The 27,632-nt window shown below is 38.4% G+C and overlaps 1 protein-coding gene across 2 annotated transcripts in view; it reads right to left on the bottom strand.

The window, feature by feature from the left end:
- Positions 1-13,288: 13,288 nt before the first annotated feature.
- LOC126968603 (protein sidekick-2-like) overlaps positions 13,289-27,632 on the bottom strand; it is a 98,383-nt gene continuing 84,039 nt past the window's right edge. For both annotated transcript variants that reach the window (XM_050813631.1, XM_050813630.1), the window contains 6 exons: positions 20,435-20,589; positions 19,715-19,855; positions 19,498-19,591; positions 17,628-17,927; positions 15,109-15,286; positions 13,289-13,493 (listed from right to left, as the gene is read on the bottom strand). In XM_050813631.1, coding sequence (XP_050669588.1) covers positions 13,460-13,493; positions 15,109-15,286; positions 17,628-17,927; positions 19,498-19,591; positions 19,715-19,855; positions 20,435-20,589 — 902 coding nt within the window. In that variant the 3' untranslated portion in view covers positions 13,289-13,459. The remainder of the gene's footprint in view (positions 13,494-15,108; positions 15,287-17,627; positions 17,928-19,497; positions 19,592-19,714; positions 19,856-20,434; positions 20,590-27,632) is intronic.

Here is a 27,632-nt window from a genome sequence, read left to right as displayed (position 1 = left end):
GACAAGAACCGGATCAAACTTGTGTCTGAAATCGAGACTATGCTTTGCAAAGTCTCGGAATGGGGCCGACAAAATTTAGTCCAATTCAACCCCAAGAAGACACAAGTTTGTGCGTTCACCACTAAAAAGTCTCCTTTGTATCCCCTCGATTCGAGATCACTCCTCTAACTGCCACAGCCTGTATTCGCATACTTGGCGTCGATATATCGAGCGACGTTCAGTTCCGTGGTCACTTGGAAGAGAAGGCCAAACTGGCCTCTAAAAAGCTTGGTGTACTCAGTAAGGCGGGACAGTACTTCACTAAAAGCCACCGGTTGATTCCAGCGGCCGAATTCCACCATCGGACATTACGTGCAAAGTACCATCCGCATCACGTAGACGTCTGGCATTCCACAACCGCGCGTTTTCTTCGAAATTTCTTGCCTCGCACAGCCACTTTGTGGAATCAACTACCGGCAGCGGTCTTCCCGAACAGATACGACTTAGGGACCTTCAAGAAAAAAGCATATTCCCACCTTAAAGGCCGGCAACGCATTTCTTGACACACCTGTTGTTGCGGATGTCCATGGGCGGTTGCCTCAGCTCTCCCCATCCCGTGAGCCTCTTGCCCGTTTGCCCCCTCTCAAAAAAAAAAAGCGATCCAAACGCCATTCAGTAAAAGGCACTTCTTGGTACGAATTTTAGCGATTCAGCTTAGGGACCTAAACTGAACTGCATCGGAATCGCATCGCTATTTAAAAGTTGATGGTGGGTCTTCTGTTCGCCGGATTATACTTCGTCGCCTTTATTATTGTGATTTTAAATTCATACTTATGTCAAATGACTGCACGTTTCATAGTAAACTAAATTTCAGTTTTTACTAAAGCAGTCCCTGCTCCTCTTATTATTATTATTTTTCTCTTCCTCGTATTTACATCCTCCTTATGCTCATGTATCTAGTTTCACTGTGCCCCAATCACTGCCACCAAGTTTTTTATAGAATTCTTTTCTGTGATTCTAATTCACATACACTTTTGCTGTTCCGACGTGATGGTAAAATTATTTATTATGATTTACAAAAGAGAAAGTAAATCAAAATCTGTTTATTTATTATTTTACTACACAGTTATAATTATATGCATTTAACCTTCTTTAAGTATTTTTTAAAAGTTTCTGAGTATTGAAACCGTTTAAATAAAAATAATATAATTTACAAAATAACCACATTTGGTTTAGATACATACATCTATGAATTTACGCAATTTTTTCATGGAAAAGTTAGCTGGAGATTTATAAAGAGGCTCGATATTGGAGTGTCGCTTACGGCAGTCCTCTTCTCTCTCACTCCGTCTCCTATAACACTGACCACAACTTGTAGTACAATGGACTCAGGTAATGCTAGATGGGATTCGTCTGCATCTCTTACAACGACTAGAAAGTTGAGTTGTGTACCTCATATCCTTGGTCCGGCACGCCCGGAGAAGTACCACTCCCCCACTCGAAACCGGCATGAAATAGCGGCTATGCCGCTGTGTTTCGTCCGGTGAGTGGGGTATCCGGAGGCCTACAAAAAATACAAATGGCAGCACGGACTAAAAATAGACTACTCCAGGGCGGTACCAGGCTATGCAGTCCTGGAGAATCCGTCCCTGGGCGTCAACAATTAGGGCATGTACCTAATAGTGGTTGCTCAGGCTGCCCCGCGTATTCTGGAGGGGCAAACCTGTGCTGACTCGGGGCAAACAGAACAGGAGGCTCAAACCCCTCCTCCACATTCGCTGTGGACTTTTGTAACATCAGGGGGCTTTGCTCAAATTTGAATGCCGTCCACTTACATATGGAGACGGCGAAGCCGGCCCTTTTTTTTTAACCGACACCCAGATATCCTCTCTGACTGATTCATATTATCTTTCATACTCGGGGTATAATAACACTACTTTATACCGTCGGCTGACGTGTGCGTTTACGTCAGCGAGGATGTCTGTTCTCGACGCCTGAGTTTGCTCGGAGGACAGGACCTATCCATCATCTGGCTGTCTGTAGACTGCGACGACCATCCGCGAATCTACGCATGCCTGTATAGATCCCATAGCGGTAACGCAGAGACTGACCGCTCCTCGAACACATCCAAATGGCTACAGATTCCGTGTTGGAGCAGATCCCCACTGCAGAGATCGTGTTTCCGCCCACCACGCCGAATACTCACATACCACCGATCATGCAGGGAAAATCTGTTCACAACTTCGCCTTAGTATCTAAATGGTTTGACGCAACTGGTTATTGCACCAACGCGAATCCCAGATGTGGAAGATCATACACCTTCACTGTTAGACCTTCAGTTGACCTCACATCCTACGGCTACGGCTACCTAGTTTCCGTTAACTTTCCTCTGGGATCGGGATCGTCAGACCACTGCCTGATCCCGAGCACCATGCCGATCACGCGCCTAACACGGCCCCGCTTCTTAGGCTGTCGCCGCGTGTGGCACTATAGGTCAGCAGAGTGGAACGAGATGCGGTATTTTTTGCATCCTACCCGTGGAGGCAGATCTGTTTTTTGCTGGGTGATCTAAATGGCGCTGCTGACGCTGTTGCTGATGTGGTACTGCAAGGTATGCAACTCTTCATTCCATCCTCGTCTGTGCCTATCGGTGGCAGGTCCCAACCATGGTTTGACCGCTCTTGCAATATGGTCTTTCGCCGAAAGCAGGAGTGCTATCGGGTTTTGTTCAATGCGTTGGTATCTGATGTGAATTCCAGCGAACTTAAAAAATACTTCAATCATGCCTCCAGGTCCTTCAACAGAGTTATTGCTGACGCAAAGTCGAAGCACATTGGCAGAATTGGCATCAACCGCCAGCTCTTGGGATACCTAGAGGAGCACCAGCTGATCAGCGACTGCCAGTATGGTTTCCGTCAGGGTCGCTCAGCTCTTAATCTTCTTGCATACCTCACTCATAAATGTGCGCAAGCGGTTGAGTCGAATGGAGAGGCGTTGGCGATGAGTTTGGACATAGCGAAGGCCTTCGATCGGGTGTGGCATAAAGTGCTTATAGCGAAACTGCGATCCTATGGGCGTCCCGAGTTGTGCAAATGGGTCGCTAGCTTTTTGGCTGATCAGAGCATCAAGGTTGTTATTAAAGGTGCATGCTCCGACTTAAAACCCATAAACGCTGGTGTCCCGCAAGGCTGCGTCCTATCCCCTTCACTGTTTCTTCTGCATATTAATGATATGCTGCAAATCAGCAGTATTCATTGTTATGCAGACGACAGCACACGGTATGCTGCCTACACCGGCTGTGCAAACTTGTGTCTGAAATCGTGACTATGCTTTGCAAAGTCTGGGAACAAAATTAAGTCCAATTCAACTCCAAGAAGACACAAATTTGTGCGTCCACCACAAAAAAGTCTCCCTTTGTCGTATCCCCTCCAGCCTGTATTGGTATACTTGGCGTCGATTATTTCGAGCGACGTTCAGATCCGTGGTCACTTGGAAGAGAAGACCAAACTGGCCTCTAAAAAGCTTGGTGTACTCAGTAAGGCAAGACAGTACTTCACTAAAAGCCACCGCCTGCAACTTTATACGGCGCAAATTCAGCCTCACATGGAGTACTGTTCTCACCTCTGGGCGGGTCCATGGGCGGTTGCCTCACCTATCCCCATCCTGTGATCCTCTTGCCTGTTTGCCCACTCTTATATAAAAAACATATCTATGTATTAGGCTCCATAAAATTGCAAAATCTTTAAAAGTGATGATATTTAAATATTACCAATTAAAAAATGTAAATGTATCATAGAAATTAAATTAACATATTTTAAGGCTTATTGTAATGTGAAAGATTATTTGAGTGACATAGTTGGGATTAATGTTTCTAAATTTATTGTTAATGAATATTGTTACACTCATTTGAATGCTATTGTAACTTTTGTATTTCATCCTGACTTGCACTAAATAACGTAAAAAGTTTACAGTGAATAAAGATTTGTTTGAATTTGAATTTATTGTCTTGTGACTAGGGTCTGAACTTTACTGCTTCATTCAATTCACTTACAATTATCGTGTAGAACTATGAGTATATACTGTGCGATTTGGATCTCTTCAAAGTTGATAATGTTTTCAGCAGTATATAGAGGATATTTCTGAACCTTTCACCCTCGTCTATGGACAACTAGCGTTTTGATCGATCCACACTTTTACGTAGGGATTGTTCCCAATCCACGATAAGCATCGAGTTTTAGGCGAAGATCAATAGAGCGTCCTTAAACTTTGCTTAGACTTTACTCACGTAAAAATTAACTTAGTGTAAGCTTAGCATAATCCTTGATTTCGTTTTTATATTCATTTCACAGCTAAAATTATACTAATCTTAAACTGAGACAGCCCAATGCAAATGTCAAGGTCGCGTTTTATATCACTCAGTAGAAGTCAGAAAAGTCTGAGCAAACTCTTAGTTCGCTCTATTGATTCCAGCCTTATAGTAGAGGAGACATGGAAGATCGACCTTCACCGTTCTGATAATTAGATGAGACGAATTTTATTCGAAAATAATACAGTTGAGATAAAGGTCTTATCGGTTATCCAAAGAGTGAAGGTTATGAAAGTAAATTGATTAAAAGTAATTAAATTAAAAATAGCTGTGAGTACTTTTTGATAGGCAAGTTAGCAACGGTGCATTTGTTTATAAATTACATTTGATAAAAAATACGTTTCATCTTGTTATCAGATCGGTGAGGGTCGATCCTCCACGTCTCCCCGATTATTAGATCTTTATAAATCGTACGCGAGAGTCCTAGAAGGAATTTAAATATGTTTTTTTTCATTGCAACGAAGGGGTTCTTAAGACTTGCTTAAAGCGTTACATCATTCCAATGCCTAACCTCAGTTCTAATTACTTTTTCTTCGTCCATTATTAGGACAGGCAAAGAAACTAAAAAAAAGTAGCGAACGACGCAAACGTCAGATTTACGAACTAACTTCAACTTGTTACTGTTATGTTGCAGTGATGCGCGCGCATCTTAAAATTTCACTCTTATCATCTTTTTATAACGCGCTTAAAGAAGTGTCACTTCAAAAAATAGGTATAGAGTGGCAGCTGTAGCGCGCTTCTCCAAAAATAAAACCTAAAAAGTTTTTGGTATGGAATGATGGTTTTGAAAACTATTTCTTTTCAATAAAAATTACGTAACATATTACGTACATTTTAGGTCCCATTAAGGATTCCTTCTAGATTTAGTTTGTACAAATAAAATGCTTAATTGAGGGAGTATTGTGTATCCTACACATGATTGTGACCACATAGTCTACTGTGAAAATGTCCGTATGTACTTCGATTAATGTCAAATGTGTGCAGCAAAGAGTATAATATAATATAGGGAAAAGAGAGCCCTCTATGAGCTGTCTATTTGAAAACTAGCGCCATCTGGAGATTGGCCCCGAAAATAACTAGATTGCTCGAAATTATAAAATTCATTTTTAATGTTGTGACGCAATTAAATAACTAACTCTACTTTTTAATGTAGGTATTGCAATTTTTTACCATGTAGAAATTGCGCGTAGAGTTAGATATTTAATTTTGTCACTACATAGAACATAAAGGATAGATTTAGTAATGCAAATATGCAAAATGGAACACGAGAGCTACATACATGCGCAAGCGCTAGAAGTAGCCGCCATTTTATGAACAGTAGGCAGTGACAACTAAAGAAAGGTTGAAAGGTTTCAAAGAGAGCGACAGTTGACAAAGCTTTCATTTTCGGGCCAACTAACAGATGGCACTACAGTCTTCTGAAAACGTCACTTTAAGGCGTCTGTCCCACCCCTGGTGTGCAGACAACTACACCAAAAAGTACGAAACCTAGGCCCGCCCGTTAATTACTAGCCACCCACTAACACAGTGATCGACTCGCAACGGTTGGAGAAGGAACTCGAGACCACAACGTCCGAGCACCTGGATTCAATACCTGACGTCATTGCATCGGTTGACGTAGCCCAGAGTGCTATCTCCTGCCTCCTGCCTATAATCCTGCCTCCCACACTCATTAATTTATTAGTAACCGTTTTTAATATACTGCTATTACATTGCGCGTTCCCCGAACAATGGAAGGAATCCATTGTTATCGGTATTCCCAAGCCTGGTAAACGTAAAACTTGTCCCAGTAGTTATAGACCCATTAGTTTAATTAACTCTTTAGGTAAACTATACGAACGTCTGATTCTCGCGTGCCTCAAATATTATATCGCGGAGCAGAACATGATACCCGACCATCAGTTTGGTTTCAGGACTGCTCACTCGTGTCCTCAACAAGCCCACCGACTCACTGAGTATATTCTCAAACGAATCCAATACCGTACAGTTACAGCGGCCGTATTTCTCGATGTCGCGAAAGCTTTCGACAAGGTATTGCATAACGGCTTAATCTTTAAGCTGTATGAACTGGGTATGCCAGATAGGCTCGTGCGCATCATACGAGCCTACCTTACTGATCGAAGCTTCCGCTATCGAGTAGAAGGCACGTTATCCACGCCCCGACCCATCAGGTCGGGAGTGCCTCAGGGCTCAGTTCTGTCCCCGACCCTCTTCTCACTCTTCACGAGTGACCTCCCGAAGCCTCAGAAAGTGCAAATCGCACAATACGCGGACGATACGGCTCTTTATTATGGCGCGACTCGGGGGCGCCTCGCGACTCATATAAGAGTGCTTCAGGCCGCCGTTAATGAACTAGGAGACTGGTTCAGAAAATTGCGGATTGAAGTCAAGCCCTCAAAGAGTGCAGCGGTACTCTTTGGTAATACTAATAAAATAAAATCTTTGGCCCCTATACCTATTGTTAAATAATATGGGACCCCTATTCCGTGGGCCCAACATTATAAAAATTTTGGTGTTACGTTCAACAGTAACATGAACTTCGCAAAATATATCAGCACGGTTTGCAATAGAGCCCGCTTTGTCCTTAGCCGCCTGTATCCACTTGTGTGCAAGCGAAGCAAACTACCGCTCAGACACAAGGTGACATTGTACAAGATCATCGTACGTCCCATTATGTCGTACGCAAGCATCGTGTTTGCCCACGCGCCGCCGAGCCACTTGCGGCGTTTGCAAGTGGTTCAGAATAGATTCACGCGCACGGCCACCGAAGCGCCGTGGATCGTTCGTAACGTAGATTTCCATCGCGATCTTGAGCTGCCGACCATCGCTCAACATTTTAAGGAGATATCGCGACGCTACTCTGATAAGGTGGCCGAGCACCCTAATATCTTGGTGAGGGAGGCATGTGCTTACTCTCCTCTAGACCATAGTCTGAACAAACAGAGGCCACCTCGACACGTACTAGTCGACCCGGACGACTATATTACGATCGCGAACGCGACACCAGCACCATTACCAACACCGACACCAAACCAACCACACCGCCATCGAAGACGTAGGCGCAGCCGTGTACATCAAACCGCTGCCACTCGTCACTTTGACGATTTGGAGCGGCTACAACCTAATTTAATACGATTCACACACTTTGATAGAAGCCCGACGAGATAGTCCTCGTCCTGTAATCGTTTAACACCACTCACACTCACATCACAAATCACACACCTACAATAACACTACACACAAATAGTCACACACTTATATACACTCACACATACTTACATACATACATCACCGCACTCGCCGGCGAGTGCGAAGTCTCGTCAAACCTAGAGTTCACTGGACTAACAGATATATTAGATCGTTAGTGATCTTCACTTCATCCAGCGTAGTGAGCAGGCGGTTCGAGGTTCGAGTCTCCTTCCGAGACGCCCCGCGCCTGTGAGCTATATTTTCGGCCTCCAAGGCCCCCGCCCGGCTTCGCTGTAAAAGCCTTCAGGGCTATCAGCACAGAGGAGGTTTTTAGTCGGTAGGGGGTGTTTACACCCGAGCCCGACATATGGGCCCCGTTTCGGGGTCTTCAATACGTAAAGGTATTTTACTCCTCTCGAAAAAAAATTACTGTACATTCGTTACAATGTATTTAACCCATTTTGCAACCTTCTGTAGATAGTATAGCGTTATTTATTTTAGCATTCACAAATCTACAGATTAGAAGTGGAACTAATGAAGATCACATACAACTATTGGTGAATTTATAATATAGTATAGGTGGCCACAGCACCCGCTATATAACCAACAAATATTTTTCATTCAAATATGGTTCATTTTGAAAATAGAAAAAGTAATTAGACCTGAGGTTAGGCATTGGAATGATGTAACGCTTTAAGCTAGTCTAAAGAACCCCTTCGTTCCAATGAAACAAAACATATTTAAATTCCTTCTAGGACTCTCTCGCGTACGATTAACTTATCGACCGTAACTCACCTAATCCGTACACGCTGTCTGTCAATGGGGGGACGTATAGCTTACCAGTGATAGAAGTTTGTATGGAAATTGCAATTCACTCGCCTCGCATAAGGCGATAAGAATGACTTATCGCGTATATTGGGACAGCTTCAGATTATTGACAGCAGCTAATTACTGACAGTAGAAGGTAGTAATTTATCTCTGTCTGTAGATAGTATATTGGGAACGGCCGTAAGACGTGGTCTGCCTTTTTTCCTTTTATGTTCTCTACAATTCACAATAAGTACTTTAGTAGTAATGCAAATGACCACGGTGTCGTTTATGAGTTCTGAGTCATCTTTTAATACACGTCGATTCAAATAAAATTGAATACATTTGTCAGAAATAAATTTGCTTCCGGATAGGACTAATTACTTGTTATTTTTAAGTCTCATTTTTCCTCAGTAGGCGTCTAGCTTAAAAAAAATGAAACATTAACTAATAAATTTTTATTCTACGAATATAAGGCGAAACGAGCAGTACGTTCAGCTGATGGTAATGGATACACCCTGCCCTTTACAATGCAGTGCCGCCCAGGATTTTTTAAAACCCCAAAATTCTAAGCTGCACTACAACTCCGCTCGTCACCTTGAGACATAAGATGTTAAGTCTCATTTGCCCAGTAATTTCACTAGCGACGGCGCCCTTCAGATCGAAACACAGTAATGCTTCACGGCAGACATAGGCGCCGTTGTGGTATCCATAATCCAGCCGGTATTCTGTGCAAAGGAGCCTCCCACTCCAATTAATTTGTTCTTAACACATTGCCATCGATTATTGAGGTCATCAGATAAGAATCAAGGAGAATTGAAATAATAAAACACATGTAAATTTTAACGATGTCATGTTTTTAATACAACTTATATTAATATTATATTTACAAGTGAGGCATTAACAGTGTCAACGAAACAATACTTGCTCGAGAGAGGGACGATTCATTCTTGCACTCTCTTCACACCTCCATATCTGTATTCTGTGCACATAATATCGTTGCAGCAGTGTCAAACTTTATTTTACAAAGTCAACTTTAAGGGCCGGACTGCACTAGAGCGAGTAAAGAACTACGTTGCTAGACGGTACATATCGCATTACAACTACAGTAAGCGGCAGCTCGCGTCATTTCAATACCAGTTTGCGTGCGAGTAACATTACAAGATGAGCGATGGTGACGAGGATTTGGTCATTATTTTTTTAGTGTGTGCAGAAGAGAGTTTGAGAAGAGAAAAACAAAAAGAAATGGATTGCTGAATACCAAGGTCATGCTATCTAGAAGGCGAATATTGCAATTTATTCCTCGCCTCCTTAAAAACTCAGCACGATTTCACACTTATTTCAGAATGTCGCAGACAAAATGCCTATAACCTTAACAATTATTAACTGTATGCATACTGAAGCGACGCGCCGCTTGCTGTGTCACACTGCGCGTCGCGGCAAAATATTCTCTCGGAGACAACTATGCCGCGACGCGCAGTGCAGCATAGCTCTGGTGCGACATGCTACATACAAAATGGTTGAAATAATATTGCGTTCCGGCCTTGTCTGTTCCGGTCTGCGCAGCGTTGCGGTAATGCGTTCCGGCCTTAATTCTTAGGGTGTTAAATAGTAAATACGCTCGATTGTTTGGTTTGTTCGTATTTTGCATTGCAATATTTCTTGTAATTCACAAAAATGTTTTGACACACGTTTTATCATATTTATGACACAAATAATTATGGCAAAACTAAAAAACATATAATAAATTTAATATGTGTTGCGAATTCACTGAAAAACCTGTGATTGAAATCAATCCTTTTTTTAGTATTGCCACAACTCACTTTCTTACAACATTTTCATTCAAATCAATATGAAACCGTTATTATACACATCAAAATTAAATATTGTCATATATTGATATTACTTAGTGATTAATTAGCCTTAAGAATGATAGCTGTTGCAAGTAAGTTTCATAATTCAATTGATTGATCACCTGCATGTAATCCCAATAAATATAATGCACACCGAATAAATAGGATAATTAATGATATGAGAGGACGCGGTCGTGGAGCACCCCCCCCTTCTTCCCCGCCCTTCGCGGTACCCCCGCGTCTGTCGTCCCAACTCCAACACAAACAAGCAACTTGTCGCTTGGCGAACTTGTTCACAATCACACACACACACAAACACGCACTCATCGACCAACCTTTAAATATATAATATGATTTCGATGTGATGATGACACACGCTCACACACACACTCGCGACTTAGTAAGAGAAATAGACAACCGATAAAAACAGGCCAGATTTCTATGACACTTTGTGTTAGTGTGCGCGAATTGCTCAAAATGGAGGTTAGGTCTAAAGTCTATATTTTTCGACGTTTACACAGCTGTCATTGTCTATATAGACGTATATATGATCTTAAGCAGTGTCAGTATAACCATCGTAAGGTTTCAAAAGAAATGTTGCTATGTGCATTAGAAAATATTTGATAAACCATAAAAATATGTCTTTCTTTATATTCTAAGAACAAATAAAGTCGCCACATATATACGCATATAGGCAACGTCAGTGACTCCAGTCTGTATGAATCGCAAAGCAAGAGATCCTGTGTTCATTATGCACTCTATTTGAAACTGAACCTTAACATACAGCAATATGGTTGACTTAAACTAATTTCACGAAATAACGACAGATCGACAGAAACAGAACGACAAATCTCGTACAGCTTAAGGTTATTTGATTAAGTTCACACTCACTCCAATTCGTATATACTCTAGGAAATATTTGATCAAAGCAGAATAGTAAGTCTTATGATCAAAGAGTGATATAAATAATAAGATATATGCTCTGAATAAAGTACAGATTCATACGTTGTTACTATGGTAAATGATATTAATTTGAAATGTTTGTTTATAAATTATTTACATATGACTTAATAATTAATAACGCTATTTATATAAATAATAATAAAATAAAACTTAAATAATCTAACAAAATTTATTAATTACAAATAGAAAATATCATTAAGATCGCTATCGGCAGGTAAGGTGCCCATGAAGCTGGCAACGTTACCTCTGTGCCGATGAACCCCAAGGACCCAGCTCTAGATGAATGTTCAATTTGAAATTAAAACATAATATTGTAGTGGAACCTGTTCGACCTAGGACAGTATTTTAGATATCTATTTTTTATTTTTATTTGAAGAATTGTACTCAAACGATGTTTGCATATTTTGAAAGGTCAATTATTTGAGTATTCACCACCAAAATATCAAAAATGTATATTTCGTACTTACAAGTGTTTTAATACTTAAAAAGGCCAGTACTATGGTGTACCTAAGAATTGGGGGTAATTTATGTAAAATATAAGTAATCTTAACTAAAACCGCTTTATTCGTTTAAATAACATATTTAACATAAAATATCTAAGTAATAAATACTGAACAAAGTTAAAATTTGGCGACTGACTGAGGTACAATTGATTGACAGTGACCGAGGTACAACACTACTCCATGGATTTCAAATAATTTGGGGTTACTTACCTCGTAACTTTATGATTGTTTTAATACTAGTTAAAAAAAGAACCAATGTTAAAAGTTCAGTAACTATTATAAAACATTTAAAACTATCAGACTTCAAAGCTATTATAAATACTTACTTTTTTTCCCCCAAAAAAAATTTTTAACGTCGATAACACCAAACACCGGCTCAATGGCGGTAAGTGACTACTTTCAAATTGAATAGTCAATAGTGACGTACAGAATACACTAGAAAATAGAATTTAACATCGCGGGAATTTTCGAAATCGTTCACATAGTGCCAAGGTACAACTGGTTCCCCTAACCATAAATAAGTTTGGACTATATTTCATTTGCCTACCTGCGATAATATGTAATACAATTTAAGACAATAAATAATGTTCTTAAATGAAATGAACGAAGGTAGTTCATAATAAATGTAGGCAGTTCGTAATGATATGATATGTTCGTGATGAATGAACGTAGTTAGTTCGTAACGAACGTAGTTAGTTCGTAACGAACGTAGTTAGTTCGTAATGAACGTAGTTAGTTCGTAATTAACGTAGGTAGTTCGTAATGAACGTAGGTATTTCGTATGGAAGCGTGGTCTGCGAGTGTGTTCGGAGTCAATTGTCTTGGCGATGGACGCATTCTGCATAATGTAACGAATTATGTGCAGTAATTCCAATAATATTTTAACGCATAATACTTAGTTATACTATAATATTCAATAAGTCGCCTATATAATATTAACTATAATATTATTTACAATTATACATTCACCCGCACTTGGACAACGTAACTATACTAAACAATAGCAAACAGGTCGCGGTCGGCGGATGGGGAAAGAGTCCCTCTGCGGTGACGTGCTCATTGTACTTCGAAACATATTTAATACCGTTATAATAATATCACCAGAATAATTAAAATTGTTTGTTGATATATTAATTGACGAAATTAATTCTTAGTTTACTAGGAGATTGATCGCACTCAATTCTTGTAACATTTATATATATCTAGCAGCAATAATACTATTTACAAGGTTAAATGAAATTATGGCTATCTTCATGTAGGCTTAAACGAGTTCTATAACGTTATGAATATGTTGTGGTATGTTTTAAATAATTTAATATATCATTATGATCACAATATTATTATTATAATACAAATTATTTAAGTTTTCTTTAGTGTTAATTCCGCCAATATTTGTCTCTAAAACAATTCGACACGTGTTGGCACTCTGGCACGAGACTAGTAGTATAGTCTCGTGCCAGATTTTGGCGAGACAACACGTCCTGAGGATGCCTCGTGTAGAGGCGAAACACGTGTCGAATTGTTTTAGAGACAAATATTGGCGGAATTAACACTAAAGAAAACTTAAATAATTTGTATAATTATGGATTTCCGCAAAGTAACGCCTTATTCAATAAATTTTCTTATTATTATAATACAAAATTAAGTCCGGATTCGTCCGGTATACAATCTCGAAGTACAATAAGAGAACAGACGCATACACACAATATTATACACATATGTATAGACACACACGCACACACACTGACACGCACACGCGGCCCGCCTCGAGCGTGTGTGAGTTGCAACTGGACCTTCCGCTATTTAGGATCGTCTTCGTCGTGACATTGCAATCTGAAATAATTCAATATCCTTATTTTAACAGTATGAAAGTAAAAAAGTTTAAGAACTATGAGATATTATTGTATAATATAGTAAAAAGTTTAAGAACTATGAGATATTATATAATATCATACTTCATTTTATAGTTCATAGATTCTTTAGGTGTAATAATATACACGTTAGGTCATCAAATCAAGAAACTGCGTATTGGTCGGTTTGTGTGTAACAACCAGGGGTGGGACAGACGCCCTACAGTGACGTTTTCAGAAGACTGTAGTGCCATCTGTTAGTTAGCTCGAAAATGAAAGCTTTGTCAGCTGTCACTCGCTTTGAAACCTTTCAACTTTTCTTTAATTGTGTCACTGCCCACTGGTCATTCTAGCGTTTGCGCATGTATGTAGCTCTCGTGTTCCATTTTGCATATTTGCACTACTAAATCTATCCTTTATGTTCTATGTTGTGAGAAAATTAAATATCTAACTCTACGCGCAATTTCAACATGGAAAAAAATTGCAATACCTACATTAAAAAGTAGAGTTAGTTATTTAATTGCGTCACAACATTAAAAATGAATTTTATAATTTGGAGCTTATATATAGATACTATCGGGGCCAATCTCCAGATGGCGCTAGTTTTCAAATAGACAGCTCATAATGCGTAGAGAGGGCTCTCTTTTCCCTATATGTTATTACACTCTTTGGTAACAACTATAACAACACTAACACATACACACACATGCTTTACCATATTTCGTAACTGAGACTGCTGATAGAAGTGAAAACTTAGAATTTTAGTATTAAAATTTGAAATTTCATAATGATTGAAGTAAAATTATCAATATCAATTTGGTTTTCACATACATTGCCACACCGAGCAACAATTTAACTATGTATACGGTTTTTTATTATTCATACATATTGTTGTACTGTACAAAATCTTTGTATGAAATTGCCGTTTTATTCGGGTTTTATTATTATTTTTGATTTAGCTACTTCAAATTGACATAGAACGTTCATGATTTGAGATTTTTGAGTGAAACTTTTTTCACATGGTATCTATGTAGTTCTTCTTTTAAAAAATGTGCAACATTCGATTATCGATTTTCAGATGTTTTTTTTATTTAGCTAGAAAAGAGGTTCACTATTGCATAAAGCAAATGTGGGTTAAAATTATCTCTAATAGTCACCTCCCCGTATAATAATATTTTATTTTTATTATTTAATCATGAACACGGCCCAACACAGCTAAAGAAGTTTCACTTCAAAAAAAATTGTTACGGATATTATCATTCGTTTTTCATTTAATTTACAACGTGACTGATAAATAATAATAATAATAATATTGTCACATTTTTACACATATTATCTTGCCCGAAACTAGGCAAAGCCTGTATTATAGGTACAAGACAACCATATATTTAATATGGTATACTAACTTAAACACACATATAAAAATCCATGACTCGGACACAAACATCCATATTCATCATATAAATGATTGCACCTACCGGGATTCGAACCCGGGACCTCTAGCTTAGTAGTCAGGGTCATTGACTATTTGGCTATATGGATTGTCGTTTTTTAAATTATTTCAACATTTAGACTCAATTAGTGAAACTAATACGTACGGCAGAACTAGCGCCATCGACAGAATAACGAGCAGCCTGAGCAAGGCGCGCGAGATGAGCGAAGCTGTCGCGACGGGTGCGGCGGTACCGGCCGCTAGCCAGGACAACGCGGCCAGCGCGAGTGACGGAGACGAGCGTAGCGCCGAGTTGCCATGCTGCATGGCTGCGGGCTGCTCACCTGAAACACGAGACATCATACATCATGATCAGTCAGCTTCATCAACACGAACGATCACAACAGGCGGACCTATGGCCTGTGAGAAGTTCACAACTGAGCGATTATTGTTTGCCGACAGGAATGAAGGTTGATATACGGCCTTTCCCAATATTCAAGGAGCTTTCTTCCACGTACTACAAAGCTGTGGAATGAGCTTAGTTGTGCGGTGTTTCCGGGACGATACGACAAGGGTAACTTCAAAAGAAGCGCGTACACCTTCCTTAAAGGCCGGCAACGCTCTTGTGATTCCTCTGGTGTTGCAAGTGAATGTGGGCGGCGGTGATCACTTAACACCAGGTGACCCGTACGCTCGTTTGTCCTCCTATTCCATAAAAAAAACAGTCTATCTCAGGTTATGGCATGCATGAGATAACGTTGACTTTTCTGTCCCAATAAACTTATCGACGGTAACTCACCGTCCGTACACGCTGTCTGTCAATGGGAAGACGTATAGATAACCAGCGATAGAAGTTTGTATGGATATTGCAATTCACGCGTACTTGGACGCGATAAGAATGTCTTATCGGGTACATTGGGACAGCTTCAGATTATTGACAGCTAATTACTGACAGTAGAAGGTAGTAATTTATCTCTATCTGTAGATAGTATATTGGGAACGGCCGATACTTATTTGATATATTATATAAATATGTTGTAGGATGTCATCGGCGAAAAGCATGCAACGCTGCTTCAGCTATATGTGCTGAGCAATAACTCTTTTAATATTTCGTTATATAGTTTCGTAGTTCCGTTTGTAATTTAAATTGATTCTTATAACATCTGTGTTATAATAGTGTCGCGTAGCAACGCTTCGACGTATATGACGAGAGTTGTCAAACTTCAAGACATTGATAATTTCAACAGCTCCGTCAGCAATACTCGTAACTTTAGCGTAAAAGCGTTTACTTTAGACGCTGTTGACCCGGGTTCGATACAGCTACCAGTGTACGGAATTTTTTGGGTTTTGTTAATGGAAATTTCTAGTAAGTTCAGGATCAAATCGAACAGAAAAAAGGGATGGAAAATGTGTAAGCAGGATTAAAATAGTTAAAAAAAAATTCTAGTACAATTTAAATTTAAAGATGGAATGGGAGAATCATTTTGAAAATAGAACAGATCCGGGGGTATATAAGCCGTACTAAGCGTGGCCTACGGCAGTTCTAGTTCTGACTCAAAAGTATAAGGAAGAAGAAGAAGAAAAGAAGAAGTAGTGAAAAGTGGAAGTGTACCAGGAGGAAGAAGATAGAAGAGACTTAGTGTTCGGTGCGGTGTGACGCGTTTAAGGTATCGCCGGACAGCGGCAGACCGGCGAAGTGCACGTTCAGAGAAGTAAACGCAAATAAAGACTCGTTTCTATAAGCGGAGTATTATTTCCAATCCCTGACCCACTCCCGTGTCAAAAGATAGAGTTTGGGTCACCAATAGACGGCTACGGTTTTCCCTTGGTCCAGTCCGGATTTACGCATTATAGTTTAAATAATGTGCCACTCTCGTAATATACTAGAATAACAACAAACAATGAGTTAAAATATTTTGCTATTATTATAATACAAGCTGATGCCCGCGTCTTCGTCTGTGTACATAAAGGGTTTTTAAAAATAATAAGCTAGTTAAGAATTGAAGATCTCATGTCCTATATCAGTTCCAGTTCCCGTTTTCGCTCCCGTTTCCGACATATTCAATGAATCTTATTTTGAGAAAGATTGCTATGGCAAACTAAACCATTGGTATAGGTATAGCTCATCGACGTGAATTTCAATTTTTCACGAATCCCGCGGGAACCATGGAATATTCCGGGATAAAATGTAGCCTATGTCGTCTTCCAAGCTCTAGTCTATCGCTGTACCAAATTTCATCAAAATCAGTTCAGTAGCTCCAGCGTAAAAGCGTAACAAACAAACATATATTCACATTTATAATATTAGTACGGATGTATAGATATGTAGCAATAAAGGTCAAATGAATGTGAATGTCGTGAAAGCGTCATGTGAGACGTGAATAAAGTATAGGTAATAGGGGCGGTTGGTTTTTTTTAAATAAAAATAAGTGAAGAGACGATTAGGACGTTCAGCTGATGGTAATTGATACTCCCCACCCATTACAATGCAGTGCCACTCAGGATTCTTGTAAAATTCAAAATTTGCGCTCGTCACCAAGGTGTTAAGTCTCATATTTCACTAGCTGCGGCGTCATTTAGACCGAAACACAGTAATGTTTACACATTACTGCTTCACGGTAGAAATAGGCGCCGTTGTGGTAACCATAATCTAGCCGGCTTCTTTTGCAAAGGACTGGTACTCACCACTGAGCACGTGCAGCATGACGGAGGCGGAGTCCAGGTTCGAGGGCGCGCAAGAGTAGTTGCCGGAGTCCTCCCGCACGGGGTTGTGCAGCACGAGGTGCGACAGCGTGGTGTCGGGTGCCAGTCGCTCCACACGGATGTCCCGCAACCCGCGCCGGTAGTTGAGCACGCGCTCCGCCCCGTGGTACCAGAAGATGTAGGCGGGCTCCTCTAGCGCCTGCGTGATGACGCACTTCAGGCTCACGGTGCTGCCCGCCTTCACGTACAACTCGCTCTCGCCGGCGATCTCGATCTTTGGCACTGAAATAGAATAGAATACAAATAGTAAAACACTTACGGCCTTACAAATAAACTTAGTATAAAGTTATAACTGATGATAAACAAACAAAATACAAAATGTTTACATTATAGTTGAATTCTGAAGTTTTCCTAATGACAAGCTGCGTTGCAAATAAACGCGGGAAAAAATTATACGTCCGAACAAACCATTCGTAAGCAAAATGTCTATTTGTAAACATTTTACATATTCTTGGTTTATGCTTAGTTATAACTTTATGCCAATTTTATTTGTAAGGTAGTAGTTGTAGATCGACGGGATCTATATACATATGATTTTTTATGTTTTTAAAGTGATAAAAACCCTTACTACTAGGATTAATACACAAATCTCCTAGACCAAGACCTCTGCCAGAGGTCGTGGGTTCGAGTACCGCATTGTTCATAAAATTTTGTTTTTAAAATTTTTTTGTGTATACATATAAATAAAATAATAAATAAAGAGTGTCTATTTGTATTATTGAAATAACCGTTTTTTACTACATTTATATGAATCTGTATACGGTAGACATACACCAAAATAACATTTTATTACAATGTCTGTCTGTCTGTTTGTTCCGGCTAATCTCTGACCTGGCTGTACCGATTTTGACGGGACTTTTATTGGCAGGTAGATGATGTAGTAAGGAATAACTTAGGCTACGTATGTTTTAGAAAAAATCTTTTATTTTAGAAAAGTAAAGTAATGTTGCAATGTCCAAGAAACGGTCTAACTCTAAAAATATTTTTATGGCAAAACAACGTTTGCCGGATCCGCTAGTTAGCAATATAAAAGCACACACACAAGAACATAACAATTTTCGATATTATATTATTCTAAATAAAAAAAGGAAAAATAAATAAATAAAAATAACTGTGAGCTCGTGATTACCTGCTAAAAGGAGCTGACTCAGTATATTGTTGGTCAGTTCAGAAGACACCAACACAACACTGCTTTTCAGCAGCCTCTCGTGACATTTGGAGTAGACAGTTACTTTAGTCTTCCCATTGTAATTAATTCGTGTAGGTATCAAAGGGAATGAAAATTCTATATATTTAACAAAATAATTTATACAAATACATTTTTAAATATACCATAGGACATAACGATATCGTACTTATATTGTAGACTACGAATGGTGGACGTGAATGGAATACTGTTATTTGGATTAATCGTTAAAGTCGGGGTTTCCATTGAGAGACCCGCTCTTTTCCTTATTTATATTAATGATCTCTCTTATTCATATAATAATAATAATAAAGTCTCATTTAATTTATAACTTTTTAAACAAAACGTATTATTACTAGTATTAGTAAGTAATTTAAAACTTTAAAGGTGATTCTTCTATTTCTATGAGCTGAGATTAATGGATCTCGTTAGAGTAAAGGACTCCTCCAGTTTTTCCATAGAATTCTATTTTTGCCTTTATGCATCCAGTCTTTTCCTGCAATATCTTCTATGTAATCAGTCCACCGGCCAGCTGCCAGCCTCATGTGGAAGCAGCCCGCGTCTGCTGCAGAACCACAACGGCTAGAAATAATGATCTCAACTCACCAACAACATTCAGTTGGACGAAATGGCTCATCTTGGGCTCGGTACCGACCTGGCACTCGTAGACACCGGCGTCTCTCGCCTGGACATATTTCACCTGGAATTCGAAAATTACTTTACCATTATTCTTCTTCACATTCATAAAGAAAAATATTTTTCATGATTTCAGCAATTTGTCTCGACGGAAATGTTTAAGATTAGTAATTGAGATTGTGAGCACCTGCAGCGTCCACGTGTCCGTAGCTTCCACCAGGAAGGCCTGGAACCTCTCGTCCGCGATGAACGTGAAGCGGTCTACGGTCAGGATGTGAGCGTCGCGACGCCGGATCCACGACACTGACTTGTTGCTCAGCTGTCGAACCTATATTAAGATAAATTATTTATTGAATTAAGAAAATTACTTAACGAACATTTTACGAAGATTATCATATTGTTAGTTTCACGATGAATTGGCGGATGACAGTAAATTTGAATTTTAATATCTATAATTTATTCAAATAAATCTTATAACTAAATACTATGATTACACAAAATTAAAACTATCATTACGTGGAAGTGTACCAAGAATAATGGCAGCATTTCCGCGTTGGATAGCTAGGCTGATCCGTTGACCGAAATAGCTGCCAGCGCTTGGGTTTTCAGTAGCCTCATTGAGGCGCGAAGCTAGTATATATAAGCTAGTATAGCTTTATATATTTTGGGCCCTACGGGCTAAATGTTACGACACCAAACGGCACTAAGATGTATTCACTGAGAGCGACATATTTGCGACACTTGGTGTCCTCGGCAGTGGAAGAAGCAGCCCCAGCACCAACTGACTTTTTACTTAGATGATTTCAATTGTACATATTATGACTACTAATCAGTTGATTATTTTAAACGTGTAGTCGGATACTAGATGTGTAAGGTGAAGCATAAGTGACACAAGTATATGGCGCACCTTGCAGGGCAGGTAGGCGTGGGTCCCGAGCTGAGCGGTGATGTTGTTGGGTGCGCTGGGGTCAAAGTAGGGCCCGGTGTAGAGCCCCACGTAGCGGCGGCCCCGCGTCCCGCCCCCCGCGGGCCCCGCGCCGCCCGTCTCTCCGCAGGACAACACTGTAACATTACGAGCACGTTGACACATTAGCGTATAAAGAGGTGGAGTAATGCAGTAAAGTTGTTGGGTATCAATTTTATACGTTGAGAATCAAAACAAAAAATAATCAAGAGGAAAGACCAAATGATTACAATTCGCTTTTCCTTCTGTTTCAAAGCAGTTCACCTAGAATTCGTCATCTGTCAAAATTCAAAACTGATAGAGTGAGAGTAAGAGTCAAATAAGATACCGTGCGTACCTGTTATACAGAATGTAACATGGAAAATATTTATAACTAAAGAAGAAAAAGGTCAGTCAAAAATAACGCCACGATCTCTCAATTCAGATAATTCGTTTAGAGCTGTAATTTGATAATGAGATTGAATAATGTTTCGGTTACGGATGATTACTATAAAGTAACATTTTTTAGCATTTAAACTCATGTTATTAATATAACACCGATTTGTAACAGCATTAAAATCATCTTGTATGTCTGTAAGGCTTCTCATAGTTTTAGCTAAATTTATATCATCTGCTAAGAGATAGGCGCTACTATAGTTAATGCAAATTGCGATGTCATTAATAAAAAAATTAAACAACCAGGGTCAAAGATGTGAACCCTGAGGAACTCCGGAAGATGCTGTTAACTATCAGAATTAAATTTTAAACTTTTACAACTACATATTGAGTTCTATTTTATAAATATGTAAAATGGAATAAACCAGTGTAAAATGGAGCCAATTATCCCATAAAGAGCCACTTATCCCATAAAGAGCTCATTTATTATGAAGAACTGTGTGACATACTTTGTCAAATGCTTTTGCGAAATCCATGTAAACAGCATCAACTTGGTGTTCAGCATTAACTGCGTTGACTAGTTCACCATGGTATGTGACTAAATTAGTACTTGTCGATAGAGATGTACTGAATCCGTGTGAGTAATGAAGATATGTTTTGTATGATATATTAAAACGAGGTAAAATATGGCTTCAAATACTTTAGCAAAAGCCTATCCCAGGACATTTTGGCACGGCCGGTGTAGGGAGCATACACTGTAATGTTGTCTACATAGCAATGCATACCGCTGATTTGTATAATGATATGCAGAAGAAACAGTGTAGGGGATTGCACGCAGCCTTGCGGGACAGCAGCGTTTATAGCTTTTAAGTCGACCCCAGGGGAGGGTCATTGGAAACTAGATAGGCGTCGAGGTCAACAGAAGGTCCAGCAGTGAAGTCTGGGATTCGCGTTAGCGCTATAATCAGTTGTGGTCGTACGAAGTGAGCGTAGCCATTCGGCGTAGTGGGCGTTAAGAAACAAGATCTGCTCCAACACGGAAACTGCAGCTATTTGGATGTGCTCAAGGAGCCTATACACACAAGCGTAGATTCGCGGATGGTCGTCTCAGTCTTCATGCAGAAATATGATGGCTAGCCCCTGTCCTTCAAGAATACTTAGACGGTAATTTCTGCCGTTCCCAAAGTAGCTACGTTCTGTATCTTACTTATTATTATAATTATAATTGGTTATGCTTGTCGTTTTCGTAAGTGAATCATACTAGGTAAATAAAAGTTCTAGGTAAATTGCATTTTACGTATATTATATTATTGAATGTGTCGACAATATACGGTCGCCAGTCACTACAACACTGATTGCTGACTCAACACCGAACAGTCCATTGTGCCAACTACGAGGAAGCGTTTGTGGCTTCATTAACTGTCGATGAGCGAGCGATTGTTGGCGGCTGGCTGGAAGCAACAATTAGTTCAGATGATCAACATCAGGGCTCTGATGAATAATAATAATTGATCATTGGATCAATTATTATTATTTACAGGTTAGCAAAACTTTTTAAGAAAAAAGCGATTCACTCGATTCTATGAAACGTGCAGTTTATGATAGATTGACAAGTGTCGGCTATAATTTTGTAAAAAACGGAGATAGCCGAAATCTACTACGTTTCAAGCAACTGTTTACTTTCAAACTTAAATTAATTAAATAGAATTACAAAAAAAGCCCCCGTTACCTTTATAATTTAAAACGTAAATATCAGCTGACAGTTGATAGATTATTACAGTCAGCAGTACTTATCACGAATACCATAGATAACACCTGTCAAAGGATAAGGTGCGTTCAACATTAATAATCAACAACTTCCAGTATTCTTTTCATATCATTTTTTTTTCTGTGTTGTCGTGTACATGCATAAGACACTACCAAAATAACGGCTGATCAAATGAGAATGTTACTTGAGAATATTAAAATGCAATTTCAAATGGAAATCCAAACGTATGAAAATGAAATAACGGTATGTGTCACAAAAACGTATCAGCATATTTGAAAATATTTTTTTTTATAAAACTGTTAACTCAAACTGTAAAAATTTCTCTGAAATAAAGTCTTTTATTATTATTATTTATTATTGTTTCAAAAAGATAATACATGCTATAAATATCTGTTTTCCTTCCTTTTCTTCATGTATATCATGAACCGATTTACTCTAATATATAACACATATTATTTACTTAGATTCAGATACTAAAAAAATTTTAACAAACAAACAACAAACTATCTAAAAACTATTCTAAAACAGTATAATATGCACTTAAATACAAAAAAAATGCGTATTATTCTACATCTTACTAATCAAGATATTTTTAGAGTTCTCCTAAGCAAAATGATATCAATATAAATTCTTAGGTAGTGATATAAATTTACTTTAAGACGAATCACCAGTTTAAATGGTAATAGATTAAACGTCATATCAACAATAACAACTTGTATGTTTATAATGATAATGTAACAAGCTACTGCTTATAAAAGCTTAACATTTAAATAGCCAAATGAGCCGAAATATTAATAAAATGCAATTTGCCGGCTAATTCAATTGAGCTGAATGACCAATGGCTGCTGTTGCCCCGTTGAGTGCAGCCGCGAGTGTCGGCGGCGAAGCTCCGCGACGACGACATTCTGTCTGTAACGTTTGATAAGCAAGACAGAGAGCTGTCGTAACTGTGACGTCAGACAGGGCAGAGTGTTCAAATCAAATCAAAATCACATTATTCATGGAAATGACACTTATGAATGTCAAAAAAAATATTTCTTATTAAATCTACCGCTACTTCGTAAAGAGAAGCTAATGAGAAGAAGTAGCAAGAAACTCACTGCCACTCTTTTTAGATTTACATTTTCATCGCTTTATAAATAATGTCAATTACAATATAATATGTAAAGTGATGCAAGAACACATATTCAAATGTCAAATAGTCAAAGCCTTCATAATTTCGTTTAGATGTCATATAAGAGATCTCGTGAATTTTAAGCAGCTGGGCGTTGTGTATGATGAATAGTGTGAAGTATGTATAAGAGTTTGATTGAAGTAAACGAAATAAGAATTGGTCACTTTGAACCAGTGCAACCAGTTTTAGAATTTATAATAAAAAAATATATAAATTCTTTAGGTTACTTTCTAAGAATATTATTCAGCGCAAAAAATACTACGAATTATTGCAACTTTATTATTTTAATCATCAGAATTAGAGTTGAGACGTACTAGGCAAAATGCAATACTAGGTATGACGGTGACTGTGACTCAAAAGTAACAGCGACAAATACCTGTTACAAAATACTAGCAGTTATTTTAATACTATCTGTGATAATATACTAGCTACTGTTTAGTGAGGCGTATATTTTTCGTTGTTTGGTGTTACTTGTTAGCGCCATCTATGCGTATTACATAGTACTTTCTCTTGTGGTAACTTCGAATTTCCAAAGTTCTGTTTAGGTAAAGCTGTACAGACCTATTTTTTATTTTTATAGTTTTGATGTAATAAAAATAATCATTATACTTTCGTATTCATTATGTTTCAATACTACCTATGCTTAAACAGTGATCCTTACCTAGTACACAATTAAAATGTGCCCTTATTATACGAATAATTCAACAATAAAGTAGAAATAAACATCATAAAAATATATTATTCAGTAGGTACTATCAAATTTGATATTACTATGAAATTTGATATAATTTGAAGAAAAAACCTATATTGGTAATTACCAAGAAGAGGTCAGCCGTATTTTCCTGCTCGTAGGCACAATATAACTCTGAATAAATACGATTACGAAAAATGATATTAGAGACAGGGGTCTTCCATTTGAAATTTACTTCAATATTTTAATTAGGTACCTACCTATCTTATCTTAACAATAGTATGTTAAATAAATGTATGAAAGTGATGTATCTATTATTTACAAATGTGTCTAAAAGAAAAATATTCAGTAAACAATAAAAGTAAACAGGGTCTTCTTATCCCACATATTTTAAAAGAAAAGTTGAACCATAACTATTTTATTACCTATTGAATTAAAAATAATATAACAGACCTACAAATCACACAATTATAGCTGTATCAAAATACCTACTAAATACTCCTAATTATTTGTTCAATAACAGGTATTACTCAAATATCAGTTGCTACTAAAATACTAGCTGTTATTAAATACTTGTTCAGTAACAGTTGTTACTAAAATACTAGTTGTTATCAAATACTTGTTCAATAACAGGTGTTACTCAAATAACAGTTGTTACTAAAATACTAGGTGTTATCAAATACTAGTTGTTACAAAATACTCCTAATACTTGTCACTGTTATTTTTGATATCTTGTCGCAGTGACAAGCGGTGATATTTTAATACCTGTTACAAATACCTGTGACGATAAATACGTCTCTAATCAGAATAATTATTATAAAGTCGTGTCTATGAAAGAAGCTGGGCTCCAATAAGAAGTTATAGTTACAAACAGCCAAAAGTAACTCACAAAACTTTTCTCATCTAAATCGCAAAACCTAAAGTACACTAAGTTGAGATCGCAAATCGCAATTAACGTGAAGGGGCAGGACGAAGCCTCGCCCAAGGAATAACTCTCACTGTTGTGTCAATAAATAAACATGAATAATATAGTGTGACGCTTATATCTGTGCAATGTGGAATTTGTGCTAATTCCCGATGTGGCGCTGCAGTCGCGGCGGATCCTTTCTTTCAGCTTTATATAGGAGATAGTGTGATAATAAGAATAAAACAGTAAGAGGTGTATTATATAAAAATAAACTAAACACACACATACTTGTTAATAAACAAAATTTTTCATTCGTAATCCAGGGATTGAAAATATAATATGTACATATTTTACGAAGTTTCTACTCAAAAATTAGTTGGATTTAGTTGATTGTTAGAAGACGAATTTTTGAGTTGGACATATTATAATAATAATCTGCGAAATTAACTAAATATTTTTAAGAAAAACTTCATTTCAATTGTTCATCTTGCTTGTGGTTGATTTAAATGTCATGGTTGTTGTCATTCGCTTCGATAATAACTATTCGATAACGATGTTTTAATCAAGAAAATATCCGACCTCAGTAGTACTATACACACATTTTCGTTCTTCGCAAGCAACTTAAGTGACTGGCGGCAGTATGTTGACTGTGGCGGGTTCCATTCTGAGGAATACTATACAGAATCGTGACTCGGCTAAGGCTGGCTCCTCCTAGAACTTAGCGCTGACGTCGCTGCGACTGGCTCTGTCCAGAATGTAGCACTGAAGTGGCTACGACTGGCTCTGACCAGTACGTAGCGCTGACGTGGCTACGCCTGGCTCTGTTCAGAAAGTACCACTGAGGGGCTATGGTGTATCAGTCCAGAACGTAATTTTGACGTGGCTACGGCTGGCTCTGTCCAGAACGTAGCGGTGACGTGGCTAAGGGTGACTCAGTCCAGAACGTAGTGGGGACGTGGCTATCGTTGGCTTTGTCCAGTAGGTAGCGCTACGTGGCTACGGCGGGCTCTGTCCAGAACGTAGCGCTGACGCGGTTAGGGCTGGCTCTGTGAAGAACATAGCGCTGACGCGGTTAGGGCTGGCTCTGTGAAGAACGTAGCGCTAATGTGACTTCGACTGCTACATATCCGAGTAATTATACCACCTTCGCAAAGTATTGTGCTAATGAGGTGTCAAACTCCGCATCATTTAGTCGGAGTCCAAGCGAAACCTAACAAAACTATGTCATCCATTATAAATAGAGATACAATTAACAATAGATTTATATTTTACCGCTCAAACATTAATGTTTTTCAATTTATGTTCCACATCGAGTTGACCAATAACAATTAATATAATATTATGATAATTGATACAATTAGTGCTAACTATATGGCACGTGCTATATACATGTATTACATATATACAAGTAGCCCGTCGGTTATTGGTCGCGGTTATCTCCAGCACCAGGGATGTAGAATCTCGTAAGGGGCTGTATTATCATTACGAGCGCAATAACCGTTTCACCGAGCCGTCTCCGGCCGCCTCTTATCTTGTGCATTCTCCGTGGTAGGCAGTCGTGTTATGTCGTCATGGAGTACACACCCCGCTGGAGGTGCTACTGGGGCCAAGTGTTGGGTCGACCACAGCCATGTCATGGAGTGTTGGGACGTCGACATTACATAATAAATTAAAATAAATTTGCCTATGAAATTATAAATATTGTATGATTGACTTTAATTAAGTTTGTTTTGCATATACATCTTTTTGAATAGTATAGTACATAATTGAATTTAAAACGTCGACTGTAGTTTTAACCAGTATTATAAGTTTGCATTCCATATGGGTTAGGATAAGAGCACCTGTTAATTATAAGCTAACAACACCATATTATTTCCTTATCCTGCAAATAAAGATCATTTGATGGTAATTCATTTAAGTAGTAGAGCTTGTAAAGATTGCAAACAAAATGTTAAGTATACAACAAATTTAAAGAGAAATTTTCGTATATTTCAGCTTAATATTATGTGCAATATTGAGTCAGCAACTACGTTAGGGTTGATTGAGCATAACAAAATACTAAACCTTGTTAACAAGACCTTATAGTTGTGTGACATTACTACTGTTTCAAGAATCTATTTTCATTTTTATATACATATATATATATATTAAAAAATCGTTTGTTGACATCTATTGCCTGTATTTTTGAAGTTAATACTTCTTTAGCATCTTTGAGACTTGATGAAA

Source organism: Leptidea sinapis, chromosome 16 (assembly GCF_905404315.1).
Source record: "Leptidea sinapis chromosome 16, ilLepSina1.1, whole genome shotgun sequence".
Taxonomy (NCBI): domain Eukaryota; kingdom Metazoa; phylum Arthropoda; class Insecta; order Lepidoptera; family Pieridae; genus Leptidea; species Leptidea sinapis.
This window is presented reverse-complemented; position numbering and strand designations above follow the sequence as displayed.